The sequence below is a fragment of the Camarhynchus parvulus genome, chromosome 20 (assembly GCF_901933205.1).
Source record: "Camarhynchus parvulus chromosome 20, STF_HiC, whole genome shotgun sequence".
Classification (NCBI taxonomy): Eukaryota; Metazoa; Chordata; class Aves; order Passeriformes; family Thraupidae; genus Camarhynchus; species Camarhynchus parvulus.
This window is the reverse complement of record NC_044590.1, coordinates 11,716,516-11,742,484: the sequence shown is the minus strand read 5'-3', so window position 1 is coordinate 11,742,484 and position 25,969 is coordinate 11,716,516. Positions and strand designations below refer to the sequence as shown.

General features: G+C 48.7%; 1 protein-coding gene across 1 annotated transcript in view; it reads right to left on the bottom strand.

The window, feature by feature from the left end:
- The window catches only part of ACSS2 (acyl-CoA synthetase short chain family member 2), a 28,539-nt gene extending 11,907 nt beyond the window's left edge, over positions 1 to 16,632 (bottom strand). The window contains exons 1-4 of the mRNA XM_030963169.1: positions 16,467 to 16,632; positions 16,073 to 16,268; positions 1,222 to 1,313; positions 17 to 120 (exon numbers count right to left, since the gene is read on the bottom strand). Coding sequence (XP_030819029.1) covers positions 17 to 120; positions 1,222 to 1,313; positions 16,073 to 16,268; positions 16,467 to 16,590 — 516 coding nt within the window. The 5' untranslated portion in view covers positions 16,591 to 16,632. The remainder of the gene's footprint in view (positions 1 to 16; positions 121 to 1,221; positions 1,314 to 16,072; positions 16,269 to 16,466) is intronic.
- Positions 16,633 to 25,969: the final 9,337 nt, after the last annotated feature.

The window sequence follows — 25,969 nt, the reverse complement described above, 5'->3', positions numbered from 1 at the left end:
AAGACCTTGTTCCTACCACAACAGAGTGCAGAGCTCCAATCCTGGCACAGGCAAGCATGGCTATGACCAGCTCCAGGATCATTGGCAGGTAGATGGAAACCCTGTCTCCTTTCTTCACCCCTATGGAGGGAAAGTGAACGTGGCATTTGTCAAAATGAACACATTACATGGCAAAAGAACAGGATATAGAAATGAATCAATTATTTTAATTCCACATTTATATGCACACAATAAAGCTTCAGCTGCAATTAGAGCTGAAGCAGCCATGGGTTTTGCCTTTCAAGCACTCTTGGGATCTCTAGCTGGTCAGAGACCCCCAGATGTGTTAGAAAGTCTCTTTTCCCAGCCTGGAGTCAGAGCTCTTAATTTCTTGGTCTCAAGGTTGTTTATTGTATCTTATCTATAAAATTCTTTCTCCTGTCCAGCTCAGGTCCGCTCAGCAAGACAGTCCAAGGCACTCTGCCTCCCCCGGGGCAGTGTTATCTTTTTATACTAAAAACTACGTGTACAATATTTACAATTACTTTCTAATACTTATCACTTATGTTAGACAGTGAGCTTCTACTCTAGACCAATCTAAAAGTGCCAACATCACAGCAGAAGATGGAGGCCAAGAAGAAGAAGGAGAAAGGCTAGACACACCCAGATTCTTCCATCTTGCCTCCTGAACCTTCATTCTAAAAACCTCAAAAATCTATTTTTCACCTGTGATAAATTCACTATTATTCTACTTAAACTTTCATGGCTTGTAATTCTTCATACAAGGTTGGTAATTGTTTTTTCCAAGGGCTAAATTGAAGGCACAGGGGTCTTGGGCTCTGTGCCAAGGTTTCTGAGCCCTCTGACAGGGTCTCGAGTCCTCCAGGGCAGCCAGAGGAATTTCTTGGGTTCTGACAAAGCACTATGGCTCTTGAGAGATGATGACTAACAATCCATGTTCTCATCTGCCTGCCTGAAGGGAACAGGAAAGTAACCAGAGCCCGCTGCTTGTTGGAAAACCCCAGAGCATCATTAAACACTGATTTCTTCCTTGTACAGCTGATATGACCAGCGCTGATCAGTTTTCACAGACAGAGCCAGGAATGAATCTGTGCATTGCAGAACAAATTGATGAGAATTACTCAACAGAGACTGGCAACCACACAAGCAATGACCCCAATCTCTAAACCCTTGGCCAAATGCCTCCCCAGTATGCAGTGCTCTGCTGCCCCAGCTGTGTACCTTGGCTGCGGAGGACATTGGCAAACTGGCACACTTTGTGCAGCAGCTCACGGTAGGTGATCTTCGTGGAATCCCCAGGTTCATTCCCTTCCCTGGAAAAGCAAGATAATCTTTGTTACTGTGCAGCAGTACAAGGTAAGAGTGACACTGAAAACTGCTCTGGCCAACAAATATGTCCTCACCTGCCCCTCTGAGCACAGAGTAACCAAACTACAGAAATCCAGTTCTGGACTAATAGTAGGAAAATCAAGTCCAAAGTGCTTAGCTCTGTGTAGATCACTACCGAAAGCAATTGAATGTGTGAAATGGAAATACTGGCACTTTCAGAGAGGCAAGAAGAATCCAAAGCTCAATAAAGAACCAAAGCTAAGAGTGCACAGGCTCAGGAGCACTCTGGGATTTATGGCATGGTTCCCTCTCTCCTGGGTGCTCATGTCTGCAGATATCTTGGTATGAAACACAGCCCAACGTGCAGCGACAACCAGCCCCCAAATACCTGACATCTGCTGGGCTGCAATGGGATGCCAAGGCCTGTCTTGTTTTCCAAGGTCATATATAAATACACCCATGTATGTTTGTTCAGTGTCATGCTCTGCCTTATTCTCCCTGTGCTCCTCTGTGAACCAACTCCAAGCTCCTGCAGCCCAGACTCGGATGGGAAGGAGAGCCAAGGGACAGGAATGTCACATCCCCAGGGAAATGACTTGCTACTGAAGTAAAAACCTGCTAATTTTAATGTGACTCAACACTTCAGCCATGCAAATCAGGTGGCACTCCTAAAGTATCAGGAGATTCATAAGGAATTTGACATGACTTCACAGGGGAGAAACAGCAGTCTCCTACGCTCTGGAAGGACACAGACACTTTTGCAGGTCTCTCCAAGGCAGCCAGCACAGAAACTCCAGTGATCCATAGATGAACAGCGGTATCACATCACTCTCAGCTGCCAGTGCTTCTGGAAAAGTGTCCCCTTAGTGTGTGCAGCCAAATGAAAAGCACCACTGGTGCTGGGAAGAGGCCAGGAAGCACTTCCATGCCACGTGCTCCCTCAGGATTGCAGCCAGGCTCTGCCGAGCTCTGAAACAGAAACTTCACCTCTTCAAAATGTCAAACAGAGCACTCCAAAACTAAGTACAGAATTCTAGCAAAAACCAACCACTTCTCCCAGCAATACAAACAGCAGGAAGGCTTCTGGGATGCAGAAATGCATACAGTAACACCCTAATTTCCCAAGTAATGCTGTAAATCAGCCATTCTGTGCCAGCACAACAGTCACCACATGCTCCAATGGCAGACGTGGCTCTGGTGGAGAAACCACAGGAGCTGGGAGAGCCTCACTGGTACGAGCTCTGCTCCTGCCCCATGTAGAACAGGAGTTCCCAAACTGGGGGCTACACCTGGACCATCATTTGTGCATCTGCTGCTTTCACACTTGCCTTATCCCCCCTGATACCCAGTTACACTCCTGGCTTCCACAGTGCTCTGCAGCAATTGGGACCATGGATACCTGCACTGGCACAGGACAGGGAATCTTCCCATCACTGGCTGCTGGAAGGGTGATTCCCTGCTCGATATTTTATGCAAGTTTGGCCCCTTCTAAGAGCAAAGGGGAGAGACACAAGAATACAAAGCTAAAGCAAAGCATGGGAATGTGAACCAGTGTCCAAGGCAGGTAGCTCAGCCTTGACATCCCAGCATTTTCCTCTCTTTTTCCCATCACAGCCAGAAGCACCACTTTGAGCTAAATGACATGTGAAACTGTTAGTCAAGGTCCTTACAGCAGGACTCTCAGCTAAGAAAGGGAAACCAGGAAATCAGTTTCTCTTTTTCATTCTGTTACTTGAGGTCAAAGATGCAAGAGCTGATTCCAGTGCTGGGCTGAGCAGCTGTAACTGATCTGGCTCACAGGAACAGCATCTGCTTCTGCTGTGTCTGGCTGCACACTGAGTGCCTCCCCTCACCATCCAGCTTTTTCTTTGTGCACCCACATCAAGGCTGGTGCTGTGCAAACCTGCTTGTGTCCAGATGTACAAGATCACTGTGTGTGCAGCTCTCCCCTCAGCCACGAGCCCTGCTATGGAATAGCTCTTAAAAGGCAATTGTAATGCTTCCAAATGCAAGCTGGAGCATCCCAGCCCACTAATCCCCCACCTGAAGGTCACACCTGGGGTCTGCTGGGCACTACAGGCAGGCCCTGTGCAAGCCAGCCCCCAGCTCAACAAACAGGGCAGAGAGGAAGGATGTCCCTTTGTCCATGCTCTGGCCCAGCAAAGGATCTAATTACAGCCTTTACTAAGAGAGGAACACATTAGGAGGAAAGGCTAGCACAGGCTGCCCAGTGTGCTATTTGGGGGCTGAGCAGCCAAGGGGAGAGGCAGCCAAGCTGTGGGTTCTCAGGGGAGCTGCCCTGCACACGGTGCCCATGAGGGACACAGAGCTGCCCTGAGCCACCCGGCACGAGGCACTGCTGGGACATTCCTGCTCTCCCTGCACAAGAGAGGCACATCCCAAACATGCCAGGTCCTCCTCCTTGGCAGCATTTTGGAGGGACATTCAGGCCAAGGAATGTACCCAGGCTCGTCCTAAGGCCTCTTGCATAAGGCATTGCAGGAAAAGCACAGAGCAGAGCCAAAGAGAAGTTAAAACTTCTACAAGGATTTTCTGGGGTTTTTCAAAGTCCTTTCCATCCATTTGCGTGACTGCAAAACAGCTCCCCTACCACCAGCAGGGCAAACCTCAGGCTTCAGATTTTAAGAAGACCTTTTGTTCAATGGGAAACAAATCATGTCCTTGTTTCTACAGGACAAGATGCCTCCTTTCAATGCATCTCCAGCCAAGGCCTCGAGCAGTCTCCCAGGAGCAGGCAATTGCTTTACATATCCATGCCTCTGAAAATAGTCTGGAGTGCCCACAGCTGTACTCAGTGGGCTACAGCAGCACTCAGACTGCTCAGGACTCTGCTTTGGCACAAAAGCCCACTGAATGATGGATTTTAGACAGGGCATTTAAAAGAATGCCCACTTGCATGCTATTGAGTACTCTCTGCATCAAAACCATGCCCTCATGGCATCCATCTTCTGCCAGCAGCACCTTCCCAACAATGCCCTTCTGACATAAGCAAGAGCTGTCAGCCCTGAGTGTCTCACATGGGCTCCCCTGTCCAAATTCAACTAAAAAAGAGATAAAACTGCAAAAATAAACCTCGCTCTTCTGAAAACAGCGCCACAGAACTCACCTCTGCAGTTCTAACCCCACCAATCCAACACTCCCCAAATACATATTTTTTTAAGATCTATTGGTGAAAATAGGTGGCAGCAGAGCTGCTGTGATTGTTCATGTGCAATCTGTGCTCTAACAGCAAGGCTTCTTCTGAAAGGAAAATCCAATTCTCAGCTCCCCAAACATCCCAGATACATCATTAGATGAAATACATGGTGAAGCATAGTGAGTCTGACATTTTTTTCATCTTCAAACCAAGCCCTACATTTAGCAACTGTAATCCAAAATTTTACAGTATCATCTGGCTCATGGCAGGAATGCATTTGAGATTTTTAGCACTTGAGAAGCCTGTGTTTTACATATTGCATGTTGTGTGAATTCTCAGCTGGAAAAAGACAAGTTTGGCCATATGGAATACATAAGGAAGAAATTCTTCCCTGTGAGGGTGCTGAGGCCCTGGCTCAGGGTGCCCAGAGAAGCTGGGGCTGCTCCATCCCTGGGAGTGTCCAAGGCCAGTCTGGACAGGATTTGGAGCACCCTGGGATAGTGGAAGGTGTCCCTGCCCATGGCAGGGGGTGGAATGAGATGAGCTTTAATGTCCTTTCCAACCTAAACCATTCTGTGACTGAGTAAAAGCAGCAATCCAAAGTTACCAAGCACAGGTGGAAGGCACCTGAAAGATAAATTTTCAGAGCACAGCAAACCATCTCAAAGCTACCAGGTCTCATTTTCTGACTGGCACAGATGTGATGGCAGGCCACAGAGCAATCTTTTTTTAATGCAGGACAAAGGTTCTGCATTTTACCAACTGGAAAGCACTCTTAAGAAAACACTGATTCCCAGTTTGGAAAAGGTGTTGTAAGAGGGAAAGAAGCCTTTATCAGATGATGCCATGTCACAGGAACAATTCACACAGTGGGGAACCACAGAGAGACTCAATGATCTCAAAGGTCTTTTCCAATGGAGTTAATTGTGTGATTCTGTGACTCCAGCAGAGCAGAGATGGGGACTGTGGGAATGCCTGCCCTAGAACATCTCTGTTGCCATCTAAACTAAAACATGCTCAGAGCCCAAAATCCCTTCTAAACATGAGAGATCTCCAGCTCCTGCCTCACCAGCAGCCTGTTCCCAGAGCAGGGGACAGGGCAAAGGAAGGAATTTTCCTGCTGTGGTGACAGCTCTTCATGTGCAAGGTCACCAGGGGCGGCCAGGAGGGCTCCTGGGCTTCCTGATCCGTTCCACATCCAGAATTAGAGCAGCCAAAATGCCAGGCAGAGCTGGGCCAGCCAGGCTCCTGCCATGTGGGGAATGTGCTCACGTGTGAGCCGCATGGGCAGCGAGAGCCCCCGGCGTGCTCGGCCACTGTGGTGTCAGCTGCTCACACACCTCCTGCCACGGCTGGTCCTAGGACAGCCCCAAAAACTGCTGCCTGAAAAGGGTCTGCCTGGACACATCTTGGTTTCTCAGGAACAACAGCAGGCAAAACTGAAAAATTAATAGGATTTCTCCCTACACCGCAGCCTTGCTTTTGTCATTTGAGAGAGGAATGGCACTCAAGTAAAGACAGCCTTTAAAATCTGTTTTTGAGAAAATAGATTACATTGAAACATGAAGTTTGGGGAGAGCAGCTGTGCAAGATAATCAGAAAAAGACACCCTTTCATTAGAAAAATAAATATGGTATTTGCATGGATTGTTCAATATGGAAATGCTCTTAACTGCACAAACAGATGGGTCTGCAGCAGGTCTGCAAAAAAACCTCCATGAGAACATTTCATAATAACGGGGCAGACTGCCCAGCCCTGCCCATGCTTAACGTCACCATCTCCCATTGCAGTAATGCAGAATTCCCAAAGGAGTTCTGGGAAGCCTGACGTTTCTTGAGCAGCAAGTTTACCAGAAAGTTCAACCCCACCATCACCACGCTTAAATCCTCTTGCATCACAACACGGATCAAGAAAGAAGTTGTGTAATGTCAGAGCTCAGCTTGGGAGGGGCTGGTGAAAAGGTTTTCCCAGTGTGTTCAGAAATATTTGGCAGCACTGAGAGAACATCGTTGAGAAAGCCCAGGGAAGAGAAGAATCTTACCAGTTTAATACCATCACTTTCTAAATCCACACAGTTGACTGTGACCACTGCATTAGAACCATCCATCAGTTTTCCCCTCCAGTGTCCCCCATACACTTAGGTAGGGCCTAACAAAGCTCTGCTCTCAAATCCATCTCTGAGCCAAACCATCCCAACTTAAAGCTGATCATGTATCTAGCATGAATGGGCTCCTATTGCTGTTATGAAACTCAAATCAGCTGTGTCAAAGCAGAAGCTCTGCAGGGAACAATGTTCTGTGTTCATCCCCTCCAGCCTAAATGACTCCAAAACAGGCACTATGTATTTTACAGAACAGCCAAAATGGAGCTTATTTCCACAGGGATACTAGGTCACCATTTGCTCTTTGATCAAGGAATCAATCCTTTACTCACCTTTAAAAGCAGCTATATGGACACAAAGCTTACAAAGCAAACACCCAACACCCTGCATAGCTGTTACTGTCCCATAGGAAAACCACATCCATCTTTCTGTCCTTCCTTCTCATTAAATACATTCCCAGCTGCTCCTTGTATCTGCAGCCTTTCAGAAGCTGAACAAATACCAGATGCATCTAAAGAAATAATATTTATCTTGTGCAGCCCAACCACTGCTCACTCTGCCATTCCCTGAATGATCCTACACCACAGAGCCCAGACAGAGATGGACACTGCTCCAAAACCACTCTTTATTTATCAACCTGCCAAAATTCCCTCCAGTTATCCCATTCATGCCAGGCTATGCTCTAAAATCTACTTCAAGCCCCTTTCTTTAGGCAGTGGGATGCTCAGACATCTCTAAAGGAATCAACACCTCCCAGTGCTGCTGGTTCATCAGCCAACATGGGCAAGTGAACTCAGTGCCATGGGATTTGTACACTCTGTGCTCACACCTGAGAGCCAGAACACCCCAGGGAAGTGTTTTGGGGAACACAGGATCAACACAGCCAGGAAATCCCTCTTCAAGAGAAATGTACTCTCACCCTGACTCATTTGACAAGATAAGTCATTTTACAAGTCATATACACTACATGTAAATACCCTGGTGACAGTGTCAGCAGCCACTCCGTGCTGATGGGCTCAGAAAGGAGAATTTGCTCTCTGTGGCTTCATGATCTTCCTACTTGTTTGATACTGAGTAACCACCAAGTCAAGAAGAAAAGCATTAACTCTTAATTTCTGAAGTACTTTAAAACACAAGAAAACAACCAGTGGAGAAAAGCAACAGCTTCTTGCCTATTTTATTTAGGGGAAAGGTTTTTTCAAGCAAATTTTAATAACATTTTTAAAAACAAAATAATCATATAGCATTGCAGCAGAGGTCATGTGCAAGACTGACCCAGCACATCAGAGTTTGGCTGCCCTCAGCCAGCACTTGTAACCCTATCAGCCAAAACCACTGAATGCTGCAGAAGAACATGTGAGTTTGACATGAGAGGAAACATTTTAGATGTTTACCATCAGTTGGGTTTTCAAAGGAGCATGGACTATTTTTACCAGTCCAGTGGGAGTAGGGCTTATATTCAGTACAAAACAGCTGATTGCTTGTTTAAACAATTTACAGTTGGGCTGTTGAACACACCCTGGACAAAGCTTCTGTAAGTAAAATAATCAACAAGCCATCTGCTGCTGGGAAATGCCCCATTTTGGGAAATAGATGCATCCCTAGTGGGAACATTCTGCCAAATTTTGTAGAGCTTCTAGAAACACAGAAAGCCAGGCAAGGCAATTTCAATGGAGGTTCAAACAATATCCATGAAGGGCATGGTAGGAAATTAGGCTTTTAATCAGATTTTTGGTGGACATTTCAATTTCATGCATCATAAACCTCCAGAGGTGGAGGCCAGGTGTCACCTGCTGGAATGTCATTTAGAGAACATCTCTTAGAAGATGGTCAGTGGCAACAGGAATGGAAAACATGCTTCACTATCACTGAATGAATTACAAAATGAATGGTCTGGGTTGGAAGAGACCTTAAAGACAATCTGGTTCCATGGGCATGGACACCTTCCACTAAACCAGGCTGCTACAAGCTCTGTCCAACCTGGCCTTGACCGCAGGAATGGGACAGCCACAGTTTCCCTGGGCACTATCAGGTAGCTAAGTGTGACAAAGCAAACAGGAAGGCCCTCAACTTCCTTGAGGGATTCCCCTGAACAAGGGAGGCGACATCTATGAAAATCTATTAATGGCAAACTGCCAGGGCTTACAATTTCCTACCGCACCTCATTTCGACATTTCCAAGTGATGTGCAGAAATGCAAACAGAGAACTGAAACCCTGCTCCAAAAGGGGGGAGGTGAGAGCTCTTGTGAAACCATTGTCCATCAACACTTCAGCCCAGGAGTTCCAGGCACAGAGAGTCTCCAGGCATAGCAAATGCAGCAACCCACCAAAAAATGCCACACTAAACAAGCACCCACTCACACCTCTTTTGGCAAAGCCTGAGCATTCTGTCCCCTACTTGGAGCAAGTCTCACCCACGTGTAGCTGGAGTCCTTGTCCACTACAGCTCCATTCAGGGTGCCAAGGGAGAACACACAAGCCATTCACACAGCTAAAATAATCAGGTTTTCTAGTCCAATGAGCAAACTGAAGGCTCTGATCTTCCGTGTCCTGAATCCATACAGAAGTTCACCATCCTCTCTGTCCATGAACTCCATTTATCCACCGCAAGTTTCAAATCTCCAGCCAATATTTGCAATATGCCATCACTGCACAACCCCAGTGCCCCTCCCTAAAGCAACCAAGTATTTTTAAAACACAACCAGTTGTTTGTAACAGCTGCCAGCAGAACAAGACAAAAGTTTCACAGACATGAGAAAATCCAGGTGTCATTGTCTGTGCACACCCACCCCTCATATTGCCCCAGGTAGTTATTTTAACAACCACACCCGCACAACCACGCAGAAAGGCAGCACTGCACAGGGTATAAACCAACATTTTCAGGTAGGGCCTCCAGATTCAGCACAAATTATTACATCCCTCATGCTGAATCTAGAGAGCTATCAGAGCAATGAGGAGGATGAGGAAAAAGTACTAAATAAGAACATAAAAACTGTCACTGGTGTCATTTACACAGCAGCACTGCACTTGTGCTCACAGCAGCTCAGCCAAGAGCCTCTCAGACTAAGCTAAAGTACCATGTTGGGTCAGAACCATGGCTGGTGTTTGACCTCCAGGTGCAACAGCAGCAGGAGATGCTGTTTCTGGAGCACATCAGCCTGGCCATCACCAGCAATTCTGTTTCAACACTGCCCTTGGCAGTCCTGCTGCTGACTCTGAAGAGTGTCCACTGAAAGTGAGGAAGCAAAAGGCAAGGCTAAAGCAGCTCCATAAAAACACTGTTCTTCCAGGCACACTTGAATTCCTTTCTTGAACAATTTTTTGTGGGAAACCTCCCCAAGGTGGTGTGAAAAGAGCCATCTCTGCACGCTCAGTGCCACCGGCCTCGTGCTCCGGCAGTGGGCCAGCAGCTCCACCACCTCTCCCAGTGACCCTGTTCCACTGCACCCCCAGGGATACAAGTCAGACTTACTGGTTCCCAGGACCTCTCCATTGTCCTCTCTGGGCTAAGGGGGACTGGCAACCTCCCAGCCCTTGGCACTGCAGCCTTTTGTAAATACCACCAGTATACCCTGGCCAGCAGCTCTGCAATTCCACATTCAAGTTCCTGCCCCTATCTGGGGCACAAGCCATTTAATCCTGGACACTTACTGACATCCCACTTGTTTATCTGGTCCAATACTTCCTGGATAATCCCTTGGATTTATATGGATGGATGCTGTATCCCTGCCAGAAGCAGCTACCAAAGGTTTCTGAGCAAAAGGCTGGAAAGAACCAGATCCAACAAAACTCAAATGAAAGCTGCTCCCCTGATTCAAGGCAGCTGAGCTGCTCTCCCAGGCAGGAGAGGTTAAACAACCCCTGTGCCCACTGCTTTGCCATGGAGCAACCACCCAAGTGCTACCTGAGTGCCTTCTCTCTTAACAGATTTGATTTAACAGAGAAGAAAAATCCCACTCTGTCTCTAGGAGCAGGATTATGTGGTATTTGAGCTCAGTAAAAACTACTTCCAGAGAAAATCTTCAATAATGTGGAATGCCTTCCCATGGAGGCACATGTCCAGGGGTGCTTCTGAATGGGCAAAACCACCAGAAACCACAGGCACTGGGTAATCAAGTGTCATCAAGCTTTAATATCTGTCCCTTTCCTTCCTTGCACTGCAGAGGAGAACAGCACGAGGCTGAGAGCACTTGCCAGCTCCCTGCTCCTGCCCTGCCTGGCATCCTGGGATGGAAGAGGCTCTGCAACGCAGGAATGGAGCTTGAGATCTCCAAAACATCAAACTTATCACCCTTCCCTGCATCTCCCTGCAAACCAGCAAGTGTATCTGACAGGGATGAGTCAAGTTCTGCTTTCAAGTCAGTCCTTGGAATGGAAAAACAACTTCCAGTGACTCTGAGCATGCCAAGTGCCTGAGCACCACAGTGCTCAATCTGCTGACTCACAGCATCCAGGAAAGCACACCCCACACATGCCTGAAGGAGGCAGCTTGCTGTTCTCAGATATTTATTTCATCCCTTTGGCACAACCACTCACCTGGGAACTACCTTGGAGATTGCACTAGTAATGAACACAACGGAGGATGCAGCACGTGAGTACAACAGAAACAGCTGGGACAGAAGAACCTCAAGATATGACAGGGAAAAATGGGTCTCAGCACACACACACAGAGCCCTTGGTAACAAGTTTTAGGTCACAATCCCTGTGTTTTCCTGCCCCTCAGGCCAAAATGACAACCTCAAACCCTTAAGCAGGCATGACCATGCTGCCCTGGAGCAGCATCATCTTTGTATCTCATCTGCACCCTAGAGCAGGGAATTCAGAGCAGTTACATGAAATCAGTTAATTTTAAACCCATCATGACCTTGCTCCAAACAGCCACAGCCAAAGTGAGAGACTCCATCCAGCTATGGAGAAAGGTCAGGGAGTTACACCTGGGGAGAAGCTGTGTGTCCCTCCTGTCCCATCCTGTACTTCATTTATGAGTGTCCAAACACAGTGGCTCCTTGCACTACCACACCATGCTGCTTGGTGACTGCCCAGATCTGGGAGAGGAAAAATTTCAAAGAAGCCAGGAAAGCACATGTCTTGACATGCCTGAGGTACTACACTACTCCCTGTTTTAATATCCCATGTTTCTATCGATGCTCCCCCCCACTCCTGCACTACCCACACAGCTCAGTCATCTCCATGATGCAGGGATATTCCCTTTTGGAGGGATGAGAAATGCTGTCTGAAACTCCCAGTTTTGTCACCCTCTCCCACGCTGGCAGATTTCAAAGCCCACCAGAAAAGAGCTACACTTTCTATGATGGAATCTACAACTATCATTGCCCTTGAAGAAGGTACAAGATTTACAGCTTCATAAAATACATTCAGTGTAATTTATTACCTATTTTAGGTGCACATAATGTGCCTGATTTCCAGAAGGAGAGCACTGTACTGTTCAGCAGTGCTTCCAAAATAATTAGTATCTGCCAAAACCAACAATCTATCCCTCCCCATACACAACAGGGAGATGACACAGATTGCTGGGGAGGCACCTCAGAAAGCACTGAGGGGGACACCCCTTTTCCCATGGAGAATCCCCATCAGGAAAGGAGCTGTGCTGAGCCTGGGTAGTGCTGTGGCCATGAACCAAACCATGCACACACCTGCAAATGTGGATCAGTAAAAGCAACCTTCCCAGGGGTGAATTCTGTTCTTTAAACAAACTGATTTAGGGATATCTCTCATCACCAGAAGAGCACTGAAAGAAGCTGCATCACTGGAAGGGTAACAAGTCATCCAGGAAGTTGCTAAAGAATTGAATGGTCAGTTTGACACAGGATGATCCAAAATCCTGGAGCCAGTGGCAGCAGCAGAGCCGACTGCATCATGCAGAAGCCCTTGGAAAGGCTGGATGTTAACAGCCAGCATCCTCTGCCACAGCATCTGTGCATATGACAGATGTGTGAGGCTGGTTTGTATCTTTTATTTATTTTTTTAAAACACGTTCTCATAGTTTTTGTTTTTTTCTTATAGAAAGTTTTATTGGAAGAAACCTCAAGGCTACAAGGCCCTAAATCTATGATTACATTTTAAAGTCAAGTCATATAAAGAAACCAAACAAACCACACCTCCTAATTTCATATTTGCATGTCCTGTTTGTTCTAGGCCCAGAAGAGGAACCATAGGCACTTATTATTTTGTTAAACAAAGTTCCAATAAGCTCTGGCAGCCTTTAGTATCTTTATTGCTCCTTTCTAGATGTGTAATGTCATATACCAATGTAAATAAAAGCAGAAGGTGAATACATCCTCCCAGAGATGGCAGAAGCCAGGAGCACTGGCCAAGCCCCATCTCCTTGGCTAGAGGGACTCTAAAAACATAGCTCTACCTCCTGCCCCTGCCCCTGGTCCCACCAAGCACTACCAGCACTGCAGCTGGGATAACTGGTTTGAGAAACAGAGGCACAGGTTACACATAAAACAGGCCTCATCCAAATACTTTCACACCCCAGGGTCTAATTAGAGAGTTTTGCAATAGGTGGTGGTTTTTTTTTTCATTCCCTCGTGGTTATTTTTTTACCTCCACAGGCTGCCCAGGCTGAAGTTTATATGAGATTATTAACAGACACTTCAGCACAGAACTAAGGGCTGTCCAAGTGACTTAGGCATGTCTACAGCAGGGTGAAGGAATACTGTGCTCCTGCCCCTAATAAACCACAAAGTCCTCAGCACTACTGCAAGCCCCCTAAACGTCCCAGTAGCTGGTCCAGCCTATTTCCCCTGCAAGGCCCACTAGAGTCACCACAGGTACCCACCTGCACAGCAACCACTGCTACTGACCTCAGCCTTTACACACCATTATGAAAGAGATTTCACTTTTGAGAGCAGCACTTCATCAGAAGCATTTCCTGGAACTTCTGTTCCTTTTTTTAGGCCACATCAGCAATATTAAGCAGAGAAAGAGGAATCAGAAGCAGAGAAACCAGAAATGTTTGTAACGTTCACAAGCAGCCTGCGATCTCCTAGTGAAGGAGAAAACAGGGAAAAATCCATGTTTCCTACCACCTCAGGATGGCCATTTGGATCTACACAGTCCTAACAGCACCATGAGGACGACACCACAACAGCAAACACCACCTATGTACAAGTTCTGCAGCATTAGGCAATCGCATGTGCTGCTCTTTGTGCTGAAAGCGCAATTCCATGTGGCTTGGGATTACACCCTCTGAGTGGAGCCAATCTGGGCAGTCCTGGACTGCTGGTGGTGCAGGAACCTTTAGTGCAGCTTGGCCCTAACCAACCCAGATAAACTGCTCGCTCCTTCCCATCCAAGCAGGACTGGAGACAGCCACAGACAGCAGTTCTGAGTTTCGTAAGGACATGTTGCTTCTCAGAGACACTCAGCAATGCCTCCAAACATAATTCAACTTTTCCCTAATCTCCTCCTCTCTGAAAGCAAAGACCATGGTTCAGTATCTTTTCAGAGTTGGATAGTCAACCAAACCTTGGTATAAGTTCAGCACCTTTCCCATCTAGCAGGCTACAGACTTTCTTAGATGCAATCTGGTGGCTCAGGTGTTTAAAAATAAAAAAAAAAACTTTTCACCTTTCAGAGCTTTAATTTCTTTTTTGACCTTTCATACAATGTGATAAGTCTTAAGTATTTCAGAGAGTCAGGCTCATTCCAGAGCGTTACAACACAAAATGTGAGAGAACAAGATGAGAGAAATTAATTATTGTTTTGAAGAAAATCACGTGCCCAGAGAGGAGTAATTTTATAAGTTGCAACCCTCAGCCCTGCTTTCCCCAGTCCTCAGTGCCCCAGGTTTGTCACAGTGTGCCTCTTCCACTGCTCCTACCAACATTCCTGGCTGACAGCTCCACACTACAGTGCCTGGTAACCTGTGACAGAGCCACACTAGGAGAGTTTCTCCCAAAACAGTCAGGGGAAACTTTCTGCTTAGGAGGAGGAGATTTTATTTTTTAGCACTGTGAGCACCACGACTGACAGCCACCCACCATTTTCATATCCACCCCAAGCTTTTCTCAGCATCACAAATACCCCCACAAATGCTGCCAGAATAACCAACAAGAAAAATGTTCACCAAGCCCAAATTAAAACTGTGAGTAGCTGCCTCACTGTCACACAAAGATTTATGTGCATGAAGAATCCAGTCCCTCAACAAACCTCAGCACAGGGCCAGCACTGGCTGCCAAATGGCTTTGTTTGCTTTACATCTTTACCTGCAGGAGCTTACAAAGGAGTTTTCATTCAGAAGCTGCAATCATTGTACATCAGAATCAGCTATAGAATCTATTTAACTAGCAGGGAAGTAAACACTTTCTAGCATTTCACCTGTGCCTTATCAATATGATTAACTACTAGGCAGTGTGCGTAATTCTTTCACTGAAGCAAAAAGGGCTATGGATAAAAACTGCAGAAACTCTCTGAAGCCAATTGTACAGCCACAGCCACACTGGTATAACCATGTTCCTCTCAGCAGCAGGGTGGCTCCCCAGTCAACTTTACACCAGGTGACTCAGGGGGCCCTTCAGCTGCACAATAAATCACTTCGACTATCTGATACTTTTATTGCAATGACAGTAAGATTTCTCCATCTGCCCTGCTCTGCTCAAGGGACTCACCATATCCCAACGAGTTACTGCATGCCTACCATGGGGTACATCTACTTGTGCTTCTGCCCTGTCACATACAGTCATAGCCAGGTTGCATGAACACAAGCTCAAGGGAAACAGCAAAATGCACAGCTCTGTCTGAGGACACAGCTGCCAGCTGAGCTAGTTCAGCAGGAGTGCATTACTTCTGGATTACTTCTGGAGCTTGGACATCACAAGTGAAACCTACTTTGCATCAATATGAAAAGTAAGTTTTACATGGATTTTAACACTAGTAACTACTCTGGTAAAAAACCAGAAACATACTTCAGATAAGGCTGGAAGTAACTTTTCTTCCCAAAGGTAGTGAAGGCAGGCTGTCTGAAAGCACCTCACATTCAAGTGCAAGGAATCCATATATAAACTCAGGTATTAGGAGAACCTTTCTGCCACAATGGAAACTCGCCAGCCCACAAAACACAAACACGGCAGATAATGAGGCTCATTAGCTTTTAGCCGTGGGATGTTGGCTGTTGCTCTATCCACATCTACCTCCTTCCCCAGGCAGTTGTGGCACCCGCCTCACTCCAGTCTGACTGCTCGGAGCTCTCAGCAGGTGCAGCTGCGGAGGCAGAGCTGGGAGTCAGGCGCTCCCCACTGCCATGCCGGGCACCTCCGTGCATCCCGGGAAGGGCAGAGAAGCTTCCCGGCACAGCTCTTCCCAAGGACACTGCAAGCAAACACGTGCTGAACCCATCTAAGGATTAGCCCCTCTCAGGTTTTACGTTTTCATTCACCTCAGTAGAAACTGACACTGTTTGTACACTTTAGGGTGCTATTTACACATCCTCCCCACCACAATAAAAACAGAAACTTACCAATAAAAAGCAACTTTGTCCCCAAGCTTCTTCTCATTGACATTTCTGTCCAAGAGGTTGTAGCAGATGTTGGTGGTCGCTCCTTTCATCCACTCGATGAAGATCTTCCCCTTGGTCACATCGAAGTTGTACTTCAGGAAGGGTCCCGTGTGCTGACGCTTCCAGTAGAACTCTTTAGCGATGTCCCCCCAGAATTCTGCAAAGGCAACGAGCACCGGAGCCCGTGAGCGGGAAACGGGGATGAGGGAACGGGGAAGAGGCAGGTAACATCTGTGGGGACACGAGGGGCACCCCGAGCACCCCACAGGCGGGGGTTCGCGGAGGGCTCCCCGCGCTCCCCACAGCCCCCGGAGGGCCCGGGCAGCCGCCGCCCCGCCGCGCCGGCCCCGCTCACCGTGCGGCTCCTCCACGGAGCGCTGGTACAGGCGCTGGTAGTGGGGCAGCGAGGGGACGTGGGCCGCGGGCAGCAGCTCGGGCCGCGGCGGGTAGAGCCGGGCCTGCTCCCCCGGCAGCACCATGGCGAGGCACCGGGGCTGTGCGCCGGCGGGGGCCGCCCAGCCCCGCTCCGCCGCCGCGCCGAGCCGGGGGCGGGCACGGCGGGCACGGCCCGCCCTCACGGCGGAGCGGGGCGGCGGCCATGTTCCAGAGCCTGTGCTGGTGACACCGTGTGTCCGCTGTCCCGCTGTCAGTGGTGTCACCCTCCCAGCAGTGTCCCTGTGTCAGTGGTGTCCCCTTGTTTGCCTTGTCCTTTCTGTCAGCGGTGTCCCCCTGTCAGCCGTGTCCTTGTTTCAGTGCTGTCCCGTGTCAGTGGTGGCGGCCTGTCAGCCGTGTCCCCTGTGTTAGCGGTGTCCCCTGTGTCAGTGGTGACCCCCTATCAGCCAAGTCACCCTGCAGCTGTTTACCCTACCCACCGTGTCCCCTCTGTCACCAGTGTGTCCCTCTCCAGTGGTGTTCCACTGTGAGTCGTGGCCCTACTCTCAGTGGTGTGTCGGCCATGTCCCCAAGACCAGCGGTGACCCCTGTCAGTGGTGTCCCCTGTCAGTGGTGTCCCCTGTCAGTGGTGTCCCTGTGCCGGCCACGTCCCCATGATCTGTGGTGGCCCCTGTCAGCAGCGTCCCCTGTCAGTGCTGTTCTCCTGACAGCCATGTCCCACTGTCAGTGGTGTCCCCCTAACAGCCATGTCCCCAAGACCAGCGGTGACCTCTGTCAGTGGTGTCCCCTGTCACTGGTGTCCCCCTGGCAGCCGTGTCCGGCTTTCAGTGGTGTCCCCTGTCACTGGTATTCTCCTCACAGCCATGTCCCACTGTCAGTGGTGTCCCCTGTCAGTGGTGTCCCCCTGTCAGCCATGTCCCACTGTCAGTGGTGTCCCCTGTCACTGGTGTCCCCCTGACAGCTATGTCCCGCTCTCAGTGCTGTCCCCTGTCAGCCCACAGCCCCCTGTCCTGCACCATCAGCCCTGTCCCCCCATGCCAGCAGTGTCCCCATTTAACAGCCCAGCCCCGTCAGCCACCTCTCCCTCGCCAGCAGGAGTTGTGTCCCCTCTGTGCCAGTCCCTGCCACTTTGCCAGGCAGAGGGATTGAGATCCATGAGATCCTCCTTCACCAGCCCCAACACAGGCCAGTGGGTATGGCCACACTCTGTGCCTTGTCCCCGTGCAGAAAACAACTTTCGTGTGGATCCATGGCCCTCCACTTCTCCACCGAGCTGCATATGCACAGCAAGCTGTGGCAGTTCACTGAGCACCTTCCTCCTGCAAAAACTTTGTACAGATCTCCTGAGGTAGTGAGAAATTAAGCAATTTTTTCACTGTTTTTCACCAAGAAGGCAGTCAAATGCTGGAACAGGAGCCCAAAGTAGGAGCAGGGTCACAGTCCTTAGACACAGACAAAATTCAACAAGACAAGCCCCTGAGAAGCCAGGCCCGTTGGAGCTGGAGGCTGGAGCTGGGATCTCCCAAGGACCAATGTGATTCCAAGAGTCTGGTCTCAGAGCAGGAGTTGCCTGTGGTTGTACCTCCTGCAGCAAACCCCTTGTCATCCCAATCCTTAACACACCCTGCACTGAGCCCAACTGCCCCAACAGCATTGCCTGCCCCTATGACATTGCCTGCCAAGAAGATATTTCTTAGGAAGGCTGCCAAAATCTCAAACTCCTTTTCTCCACTGGAGAACTCACCCCTTGGAGCAAAGCACTGCCGTGCCCAGGCAGCCACCTGCCCTGGGAATTTCTTGCTGGTTTGGTCCAGGGCCAAGGAGCACTCAAAAGATTAAAGTGCATAAACTTAAAGTTGGCACAGTGTCAGCGAGCAGGTACAGCCTACTCTGGTATCCTTGGGTTTTCCCAAGTGCTTTTGTGCACTCCCTGGGAGTGTTGCCCTGCTCTAGACTGGAGAAGACACAAACCTGTGGACTGGTGAGCATTGTCTGCCACTCCAAGCAATGTTCTCATCAGCAAAGAGGCCAGAAACAGTTCTGTACACAAAAGCAGCAGCACTGGTGTGTATTGTTCATTAAGGATGTTCTCTAGTTTTGAAGGGCACAGCTGTGCTGCAGCTCCCTGCTCTGGTGTCAGTTTGCTGCCTGCCCACACGGCTTCAGGGCAAAGGTTCTTCTGTGACCCCTTGTGGGAGGACACAGCTGGTTTACTCCGAGGTGAAACCCAGGAGTAGTTCAGGTGATACCTCCCTCCGTGGTCTGTGTCCTATGGACAGTATCACTCCAGAGATACTCTCTACACACCTCCAACATGAGCTCAGCAGGATTTACATCCCAAATCTGACAGCCACCCTCACACCATGCTGTAGCCCATGCAACAAAGCTTCTTCAGCCATGTAATATAAAATCCCTGCCCTGGAAAGCTACAGTGCGGCCTTATATTATTCATTTTATTATATATTTATATTATCTATAATATACATAACATATATATTATATATTATATATTATATAAATATAAAATATATATTTTAAACTCTATATTATATATTATATAAAATATGTATTTGTATATTATATATTATATATTATATATTATATATTATCTATTATATATAGTGTATATAATATAAATAAATATAAAAATATGTTTTATATATGATATATAATACATATACTATATATAATTTTATATATTATATTAACTTATAATAAAAATATAGAAATTTTATTTTATATATTATTTTTTATTTATTTTATTTAACCAAAAAAATTTAAAAATTAAAAAAAAATCACAGGAAGATTAGTGTGCAGGTTCTCAATCTCTATGACATGGGTGAAGGTGAAGTCTCCAACACAATTCCAATGCCCAGTTTTAGCCCATTCCTTTTTGGACTTTCGGCCTGGGATCAGCAGTTTCTGAGCCCAGACCTTCTCTGTGGGTAAACCAGTAAGGATACAGCCAAATCTTGCAAGATATTTCCCTTGGCCAGCCATCAGTATCATTACCTCCAAGTTCCCAATTACAAAAGGTGGGGGTTTTTTTAAGAAAAAGCAATTTTGGCTCTGCAGCCTGGGCCCTTGGACTGGGGTGTTTTTGAAGCTCCTCGGGAGCTATGGGAATTACACTCCAGCACTCCCCTTGGATTGACGGTCTGGGAATGGCTCCATGAATTTCTGGATACACTTGGCACATCATTTAACCTCAGCTGGAAACCACACTGATCCTCTCCTGAGAAGTGGGACAAACCCTGCACCTCTAATGGCCTTCACAAGCCACTTCAAGCTGATAATTTTCTGTTAAGAGTTGCCAACCTTCAGTTCCAGCAGCCTGTGTCCCAGGGATTTTGCATTTACCAGCAGCTGTCTAACAAACCCTCTGTCCCCCTAAGTGCCAGGAAGGGGGCTGTCATTCATCCCGCTGCTGGGAAAGGGCTTTGTTACTCTCTTTGTCACAGGACAGTGTCCCCAGAACCGGTGAAGAGGTGGTTTGCAGATCTGGGAGGTGCCCTCTGCTTCCCTTCTCGTTGGCCTTTTGCTTGCAGTGATTTGGCCGGCTGAAATTCCCCACCAGCCTCAGTGACAGCATGATTTCTGTCCAACAGCTGTTGCCTGGGTGTGTAGGGCATTCTGAGCCATGAGGCTGGGATGGCCCCACAGCTGTCCTTCATCCAACATTGTCCAGCTTGGGCTGCTTGCAGCCAGGGAATTTTGTTCTTGTGCTGCAGCTGTCCACAGCTGTGGCCCAGGAAGCTGCCTGATGGGGAGAGGGTGCATCTCCTGTCAGAAAGCACCTGCAAAGCAGAAAATCCCAAATAGCCTCCTATTGTTTTCCTCAGCTCTCTCATGTTCCAGTCAATCTCCAAGCAGCTGTGCACAGGGCTGGGAATCACAGAGGTGGTACCATCAGCCAGACCCCCAGGGCACAAACACAGCCCTCCTCACCTTTTCATTTCAGTGTCTCACAGGTGGAAAACCACAGAATCATGGAATGCTTTGAGTTGGAAGGGAACTTAAAGCTCATCTCATTCCAACCCCCTGCCATGTGCAGGGACACCTTCCATTAGGCCAGGTTGCTCCAGGCCCTGTCCAACCTGTCCTTTAACACTTTGTGGGTATCCCCAGGCTTCCCTTAGTGATTTCACAGGATCCAGGAATGGGGCTCCTGCTGTGTGACCTTGCTTTGCTGCTCCAGTTCCTCCACCCCAGGGCAGTTTGCATCCAGCTGGGCTCCTGCCCTGAGGGCTGGTGTGTGCTGGAGCTGGATGCTGCAGGCTTTGCTCAGAACTTGGCTCCCAGCTCTCCTAACTCACCAGGCAGTCCTGGAAAATCAGCTTCATATTAGACTATTGCCTCTTCCTGTAAAGGAATAAAAGTACTTAAAGTGTGCATGTTAATGAAATTACTTGGAGTGGATATGTTAATATATATTAAGGTCTCTTGAAGAGACTCAGAGGGTCAAAAAAATACACTGGCCAGGATATGTGGTATCTTGCTCACACTCTGCTTTGGATACTCTGGAAACTTGGGGAAACAACCTCTAGTGCAGCACCCACAGCAGCTCAGCAGCTGTGGTGGGACCCTTCACTGCATCTTCCCTGACCTGAAAGATCTCAGTCCTGGAGATGCTGGAGGTGGGGGAAAGAAACCGAAAAGTGTGAACTGGTTTGTACACCTCAGACCTCCTGATGCTGGTGGGGTGAGCAGGAGGCAGCCTCACATGGGAAACTTGTGCTAATTTGGGCAAAGTACTGCTCCAGATGGGCAGGTGACTGGCCTGGGGGTCCAAGTGGGGTCACAGGGCATTGCCTTCTGGCTTTATTGCCCATAAATGTGGGAATCACATCCCCATTCATGCAAATCACTGAGAGGATCTGGCAGGAAGGATGCAACCCACAGCAGTGGAGGAAGGAACCCAGGAAGGCACGGAGGAGTCTGAGCTACACCATGGCACCAGTGTGATGGCTGAGCCTCATGGGCATGTGTAGAGGAGGACAGCAAGCCACCTCCTCTCCCACTGCCTGTCCACTCCTCCCAGAGCATCTCCTGGGCAGGGCAGCCTGGGCCAGGGCCTGGCGAGGCAGATTCAGCAGCTTGGTGTAACACCTGTCAGTGATGCTAATCAGAGAAGGCATCTTTTTATCATGGATCTTACTCTTGGTGAACTTATCACAGCAAAATAAGTTTGTGCCTTGCATGGCTGTGCCAGAGGCTCTGGGAGCCTTTATCAGAATATCCTGAAGTAGGAAGGGAAAGATTTCTTTAACCACAGGCAAGGGCAGAGAACTGAGGGGCAGAACAAAAGACCAAAGGATCTGGAAGGAATCACAAGTGACACCAGCAAAAACTCCTGGGACCTGCAGAGCAGGGGTGAAATGGAGTGGGAGGCACAGGAGATGAAATGAGAGGATGTGACCAGGCTGTGGATCTTCCTGCTGGGGCTTTCTGGGCTAATTTTCAGCACATAGCCAGGCTGTGCAGCCCTTCACTTGTGCTGGATGAATCAGCACTCAGCAGCAGCAGGGTTAAACACCGGGTTGTTCTGTCTCCCCATTGAGGACACTCCCCCTCGTCACTGGCTGCAGAGGAAATTTTAATCAGCACCGTGATAAGAGCCCTTCAGTCCTGCTGGGAGCTATCAGCTCCTTTGTTTGTAAATGTAACTGCTCAATACCAATGCACTTGGCTCTGGGTTCCAGCACTTCCCTGCTCCACAGCCCTTTGGCTCAGGCTGCTCCCTCCCTCCAGCCACCCCTTAATCAGGATGTTAAAACAGCCCAGGTTGTGCTGAAAACACGGTTCAACCCTGAGCTCTTTCCTTTCTACCCCTGCTGTCACTGGGAGAGAGGGTTCTGAATTTGAGGCGGTTTTAAGCTTCAAGGAGTAGCTGATGAATATCAGAGCCTGGTAATTTAGCCCTCTGCAGAGTACAGACAATATATTCATAATCATTCTATATGGAGATGAGCTAGTAATGCAATCAGGCTTATAAATCAAACCCAGGAGACATGTTAGTGCTGTTTGCCTGAGCTTCTCGAGCGATCTATCCACAGGAAAATGTCTGACTCTTAGATGGGGCCAATTAACTTATAAAGATGCTCTCTCCTCTCACAGTGGCTCATTTGTTTACTTGGGCTCTGCCAGCTGGTGCTATTTTCATTCTGGGAGAGGGGGCCTGGTCGGTAAGAGATTTGTTGGAAGCCTGGGCTGCAGAGGAAGGGAAACTGCCTCTCCTGAGGCAGTGCCTTCATCAGCAGCACAGCAAGGAGACTGGTGTTTAATAAACAGCTTCCCTATGTGAGCTGTCCCCAGGCTTCAGAGCCTGTCCTTTCACTGCCATAAACGTGGCTGCCTTCTTTTGTCCCTGTTTTATTGAGCAGGGAGGGATAGCTGGAGCTCTGGTCATGCCCAGGGTGAGGCTGTGTGGGCACAGGAGCACATCCCACACTCTGGCAGATTGGGAATCAGCACCAGTGGGGCTCGGAGGGTGATGCCAGCACCCAACAAAGCAGCTCTGCTCTTGCTTTGCTTCCTCCTGACTTGCATGGCCACATCCTGCCCCACACCATGTGCTGGGAGCAGGATGGGATCTGCTTTGACTGAGCAGGATTTAAGGTGTGCTGGCAGCCAGGCAGAGCTGGGAGCAAAGGGACACGGAGTAAAGGGACACGGCTGGAGCAGGGCCAGCACGGAGCTGAGGTCGGTGCTGACACCAGAGGGTGGTGTGGTTTCACACTGGAAATTCACCGCTGGAGACACATCCCTGCTCTGGCACGTTTGTAAGGAGAGGACTTGGAGACAAGCTCACATTTATTTTTTCATAGAGATTTTTAATTTTGTTTTTTAACAGACTTGGTTTAAATTTTTGTTTTCTACAATAATTCAATGTAAAAATCCCAGTACAATATACAACAGTTTGAACATTTGGAATAAGAAATCCAGCTTGGGGAGACACATAAGTTCAGCTAGTTCCTAACACAGGTAGCAAATTCCCTCCACCCTCCCCCAGATTTCCCAGCCAGGAAGGCATATGGGCAGGAATGCTTTACAAATGTCACACCCACCCTATAAAGACACTGGGTGCTGTGTCCCTGCAGTGGGACATCCCCTAGGAAAGGGCATCCTCCCCTCCATGGGATGGCTAGGAGCCTCCAGCATGGCAAGGCAGAGTTTTCAGGGAAGTGAGGCTGGCTGGCCCTTGTGCGTGAGTGATGTGGGATGCTCTGAAAAGGTCCTGCGTGTAGTCCTGCAGGATTTGGAGCTCCCTTGGCATGGAGAGGAGACCTTTCCTCCCCTTGGCAGCACTGCCAGCAGCCTGGTGCCCTACTGCAGCTGTAAGGCTGTTGGAAGGGGATGGCCCTGCAGGGCCCAGCCCAAGGGGGAGAATACAAGGATGATGAAAGATCCCTTACTCTTGGATCTGAGGGGATATCTCAGGGATCACTCACTGGCCTGGGAGCTGGCAGCTTTTTCAGGAAGGCCCATGGTACTCAAGCAGCCTGGGATTAGTCCTGCTTGAACAGCCTGGAGTGGTCCTGCTCAAGTGACATGGGGTGGTCCTGCTTGAGCAACATGGGAAGGTTCTGCTCCAGCTACATTGGATGATCCTGCCCAAGCAGCCTGAAGAGGTCTTGCTTGAGCAGTTTGGGGTGCTGCTGATCAAGCAGGGTGGGATGGTCCTGCTCAATCAGCATGGGATGGTCCTGCTGGAACAGCATGGAATGGTCCTGCTCAGGCAGCATGGGATGGCCCTGCTGGAGCACAGTGGGATGGTCCTTGTGGAGTATGGGATGGTCCTGCTGGAGCAGCGTGTGTGGTGGGTCTGCTTGAGCACCATGGAGCAGCTGCAAGTGGCAGGGATAGTTCTTCATGTCCTACAGCATCCCAAGCAATGTATTCAAAGCCATTCCTGGCCTTTTTCACCCCTCTTAATCCTTCACTGCTGGAAGTGATCCTAGGGGAATCTAGTCAAGCTGCATGTTCCACATCAGTTATTGCTAATGTTAGATTGGGACATTGGTGACTTTATCTGGCTGAAACCTTATCTGGTTAGTGAAACCTTCCAAGGGCAGAGGTCATCCTCTTTTCCCCCATGACCAGTTCCAGCTGCACTAGCCCTAGGGAGAAGTGTTTTCTGATGTCAGGAAGGGCCCTTCCTGTGTGCATCCAGGGTGGCTGAGCTGGTAGTGGCTTTCCTGGGTTGGTAAGGGATGGGATATAAAGCAGGAGAAGTGGGAAGAGAAGCAGAAAATTGTAGCTGGAGTCAGATGTGCTGGGAGTAAAAGATTGCAGGGAAGAATGGGAGAGGTCAGGCTGGGAGAAGATTGGAAGTCAGGACAGAGGTAGGAGATGAAGGAGAATGTAAGTACAGTTAGAGAGGGAGTTGTGAGGTAAGGAAGGATGGCTGGAGGTCAGGGAGGGGTGGAGAGGGAAATCTGTGAGGTTGGTGAGACACTTAGAGGATAAAGAGGGATATGAAGGTGGGGAGAAGTGGAGGAACATAAGGAGAAACAGGGACACTGCGAGAGGCAAATGACACAGGATGGTGAGATAGCCAGAGGTCAAGTATGAGAGGGACAGGGAAGAGGTGAAACTACAGGAAAAAGTATGGGCAACAATGGGAAGTGAAGGGCCACAGGAAGAACTGAGGTGGAGGAAGAAGTATGAGATGGAGGGTGAAGGAGATGGAAGATGGTGGAAAGGGCAATGAATACGAAAAGTGAGGTTGGGGAGGATGAGGAGACTGGGCAGATGGTAGGAAGTGGAGGGTGAGGAAGGACAGGCAAATAGTGAGTGGTGTGGGGCATGGGGAAGGATGGAAGACAGTGGAAGTGGAGGATGAAGAAGGTGGACAAAATCAAAGAGGAAAACAAGGAGAGATGGCAGGTGGTGGAGGAAAAGATGGAGGGGAGATGAAGAGGGGGGATGAGGAAACACTGGGACATGGATGACAGGAAGAATGAGAGACACTAAGGGGACAGAAGAAGACAAAGACTGGAGGGCAGTGGAGGAAGATGAATGAGGAAATGGGAAACGGACAAGCACAAAGAAGGGATTGGAAATGTGGAGGTGGAGAAGGTAAAATTGGGTGACATTAGCATTTAAAAGGCTGGTGAAATTGTGGGAGGTGAGGGTGGGGAAGTGAAGGACATTGAGAGAGGAGCTAGGAAGAGAGAAGAGGATGAAGAAAGATGTGGAGAAGATGAGGAGTGGGGAATGTTGGGCTGAAGGTGGAACTAATGGAGAATAAGCAGGGATAAACTGATGGTAAGATGTAGAGGACAGTGGTGGAGGGAGCTGAAGAAGACAGTGAGATGATGACACGAATATGAAAGGAAAAGCTGGAGGCAAAGCAAGGCAAGGACGGATGGGGCAGGGTGAAGGTGAAGAAGGAAAAAACATGAGAAGAAGGTGGTGGTGAATGAAGGTAAGGAACAGAATGTGGTGAATGAAGGAGCAGGT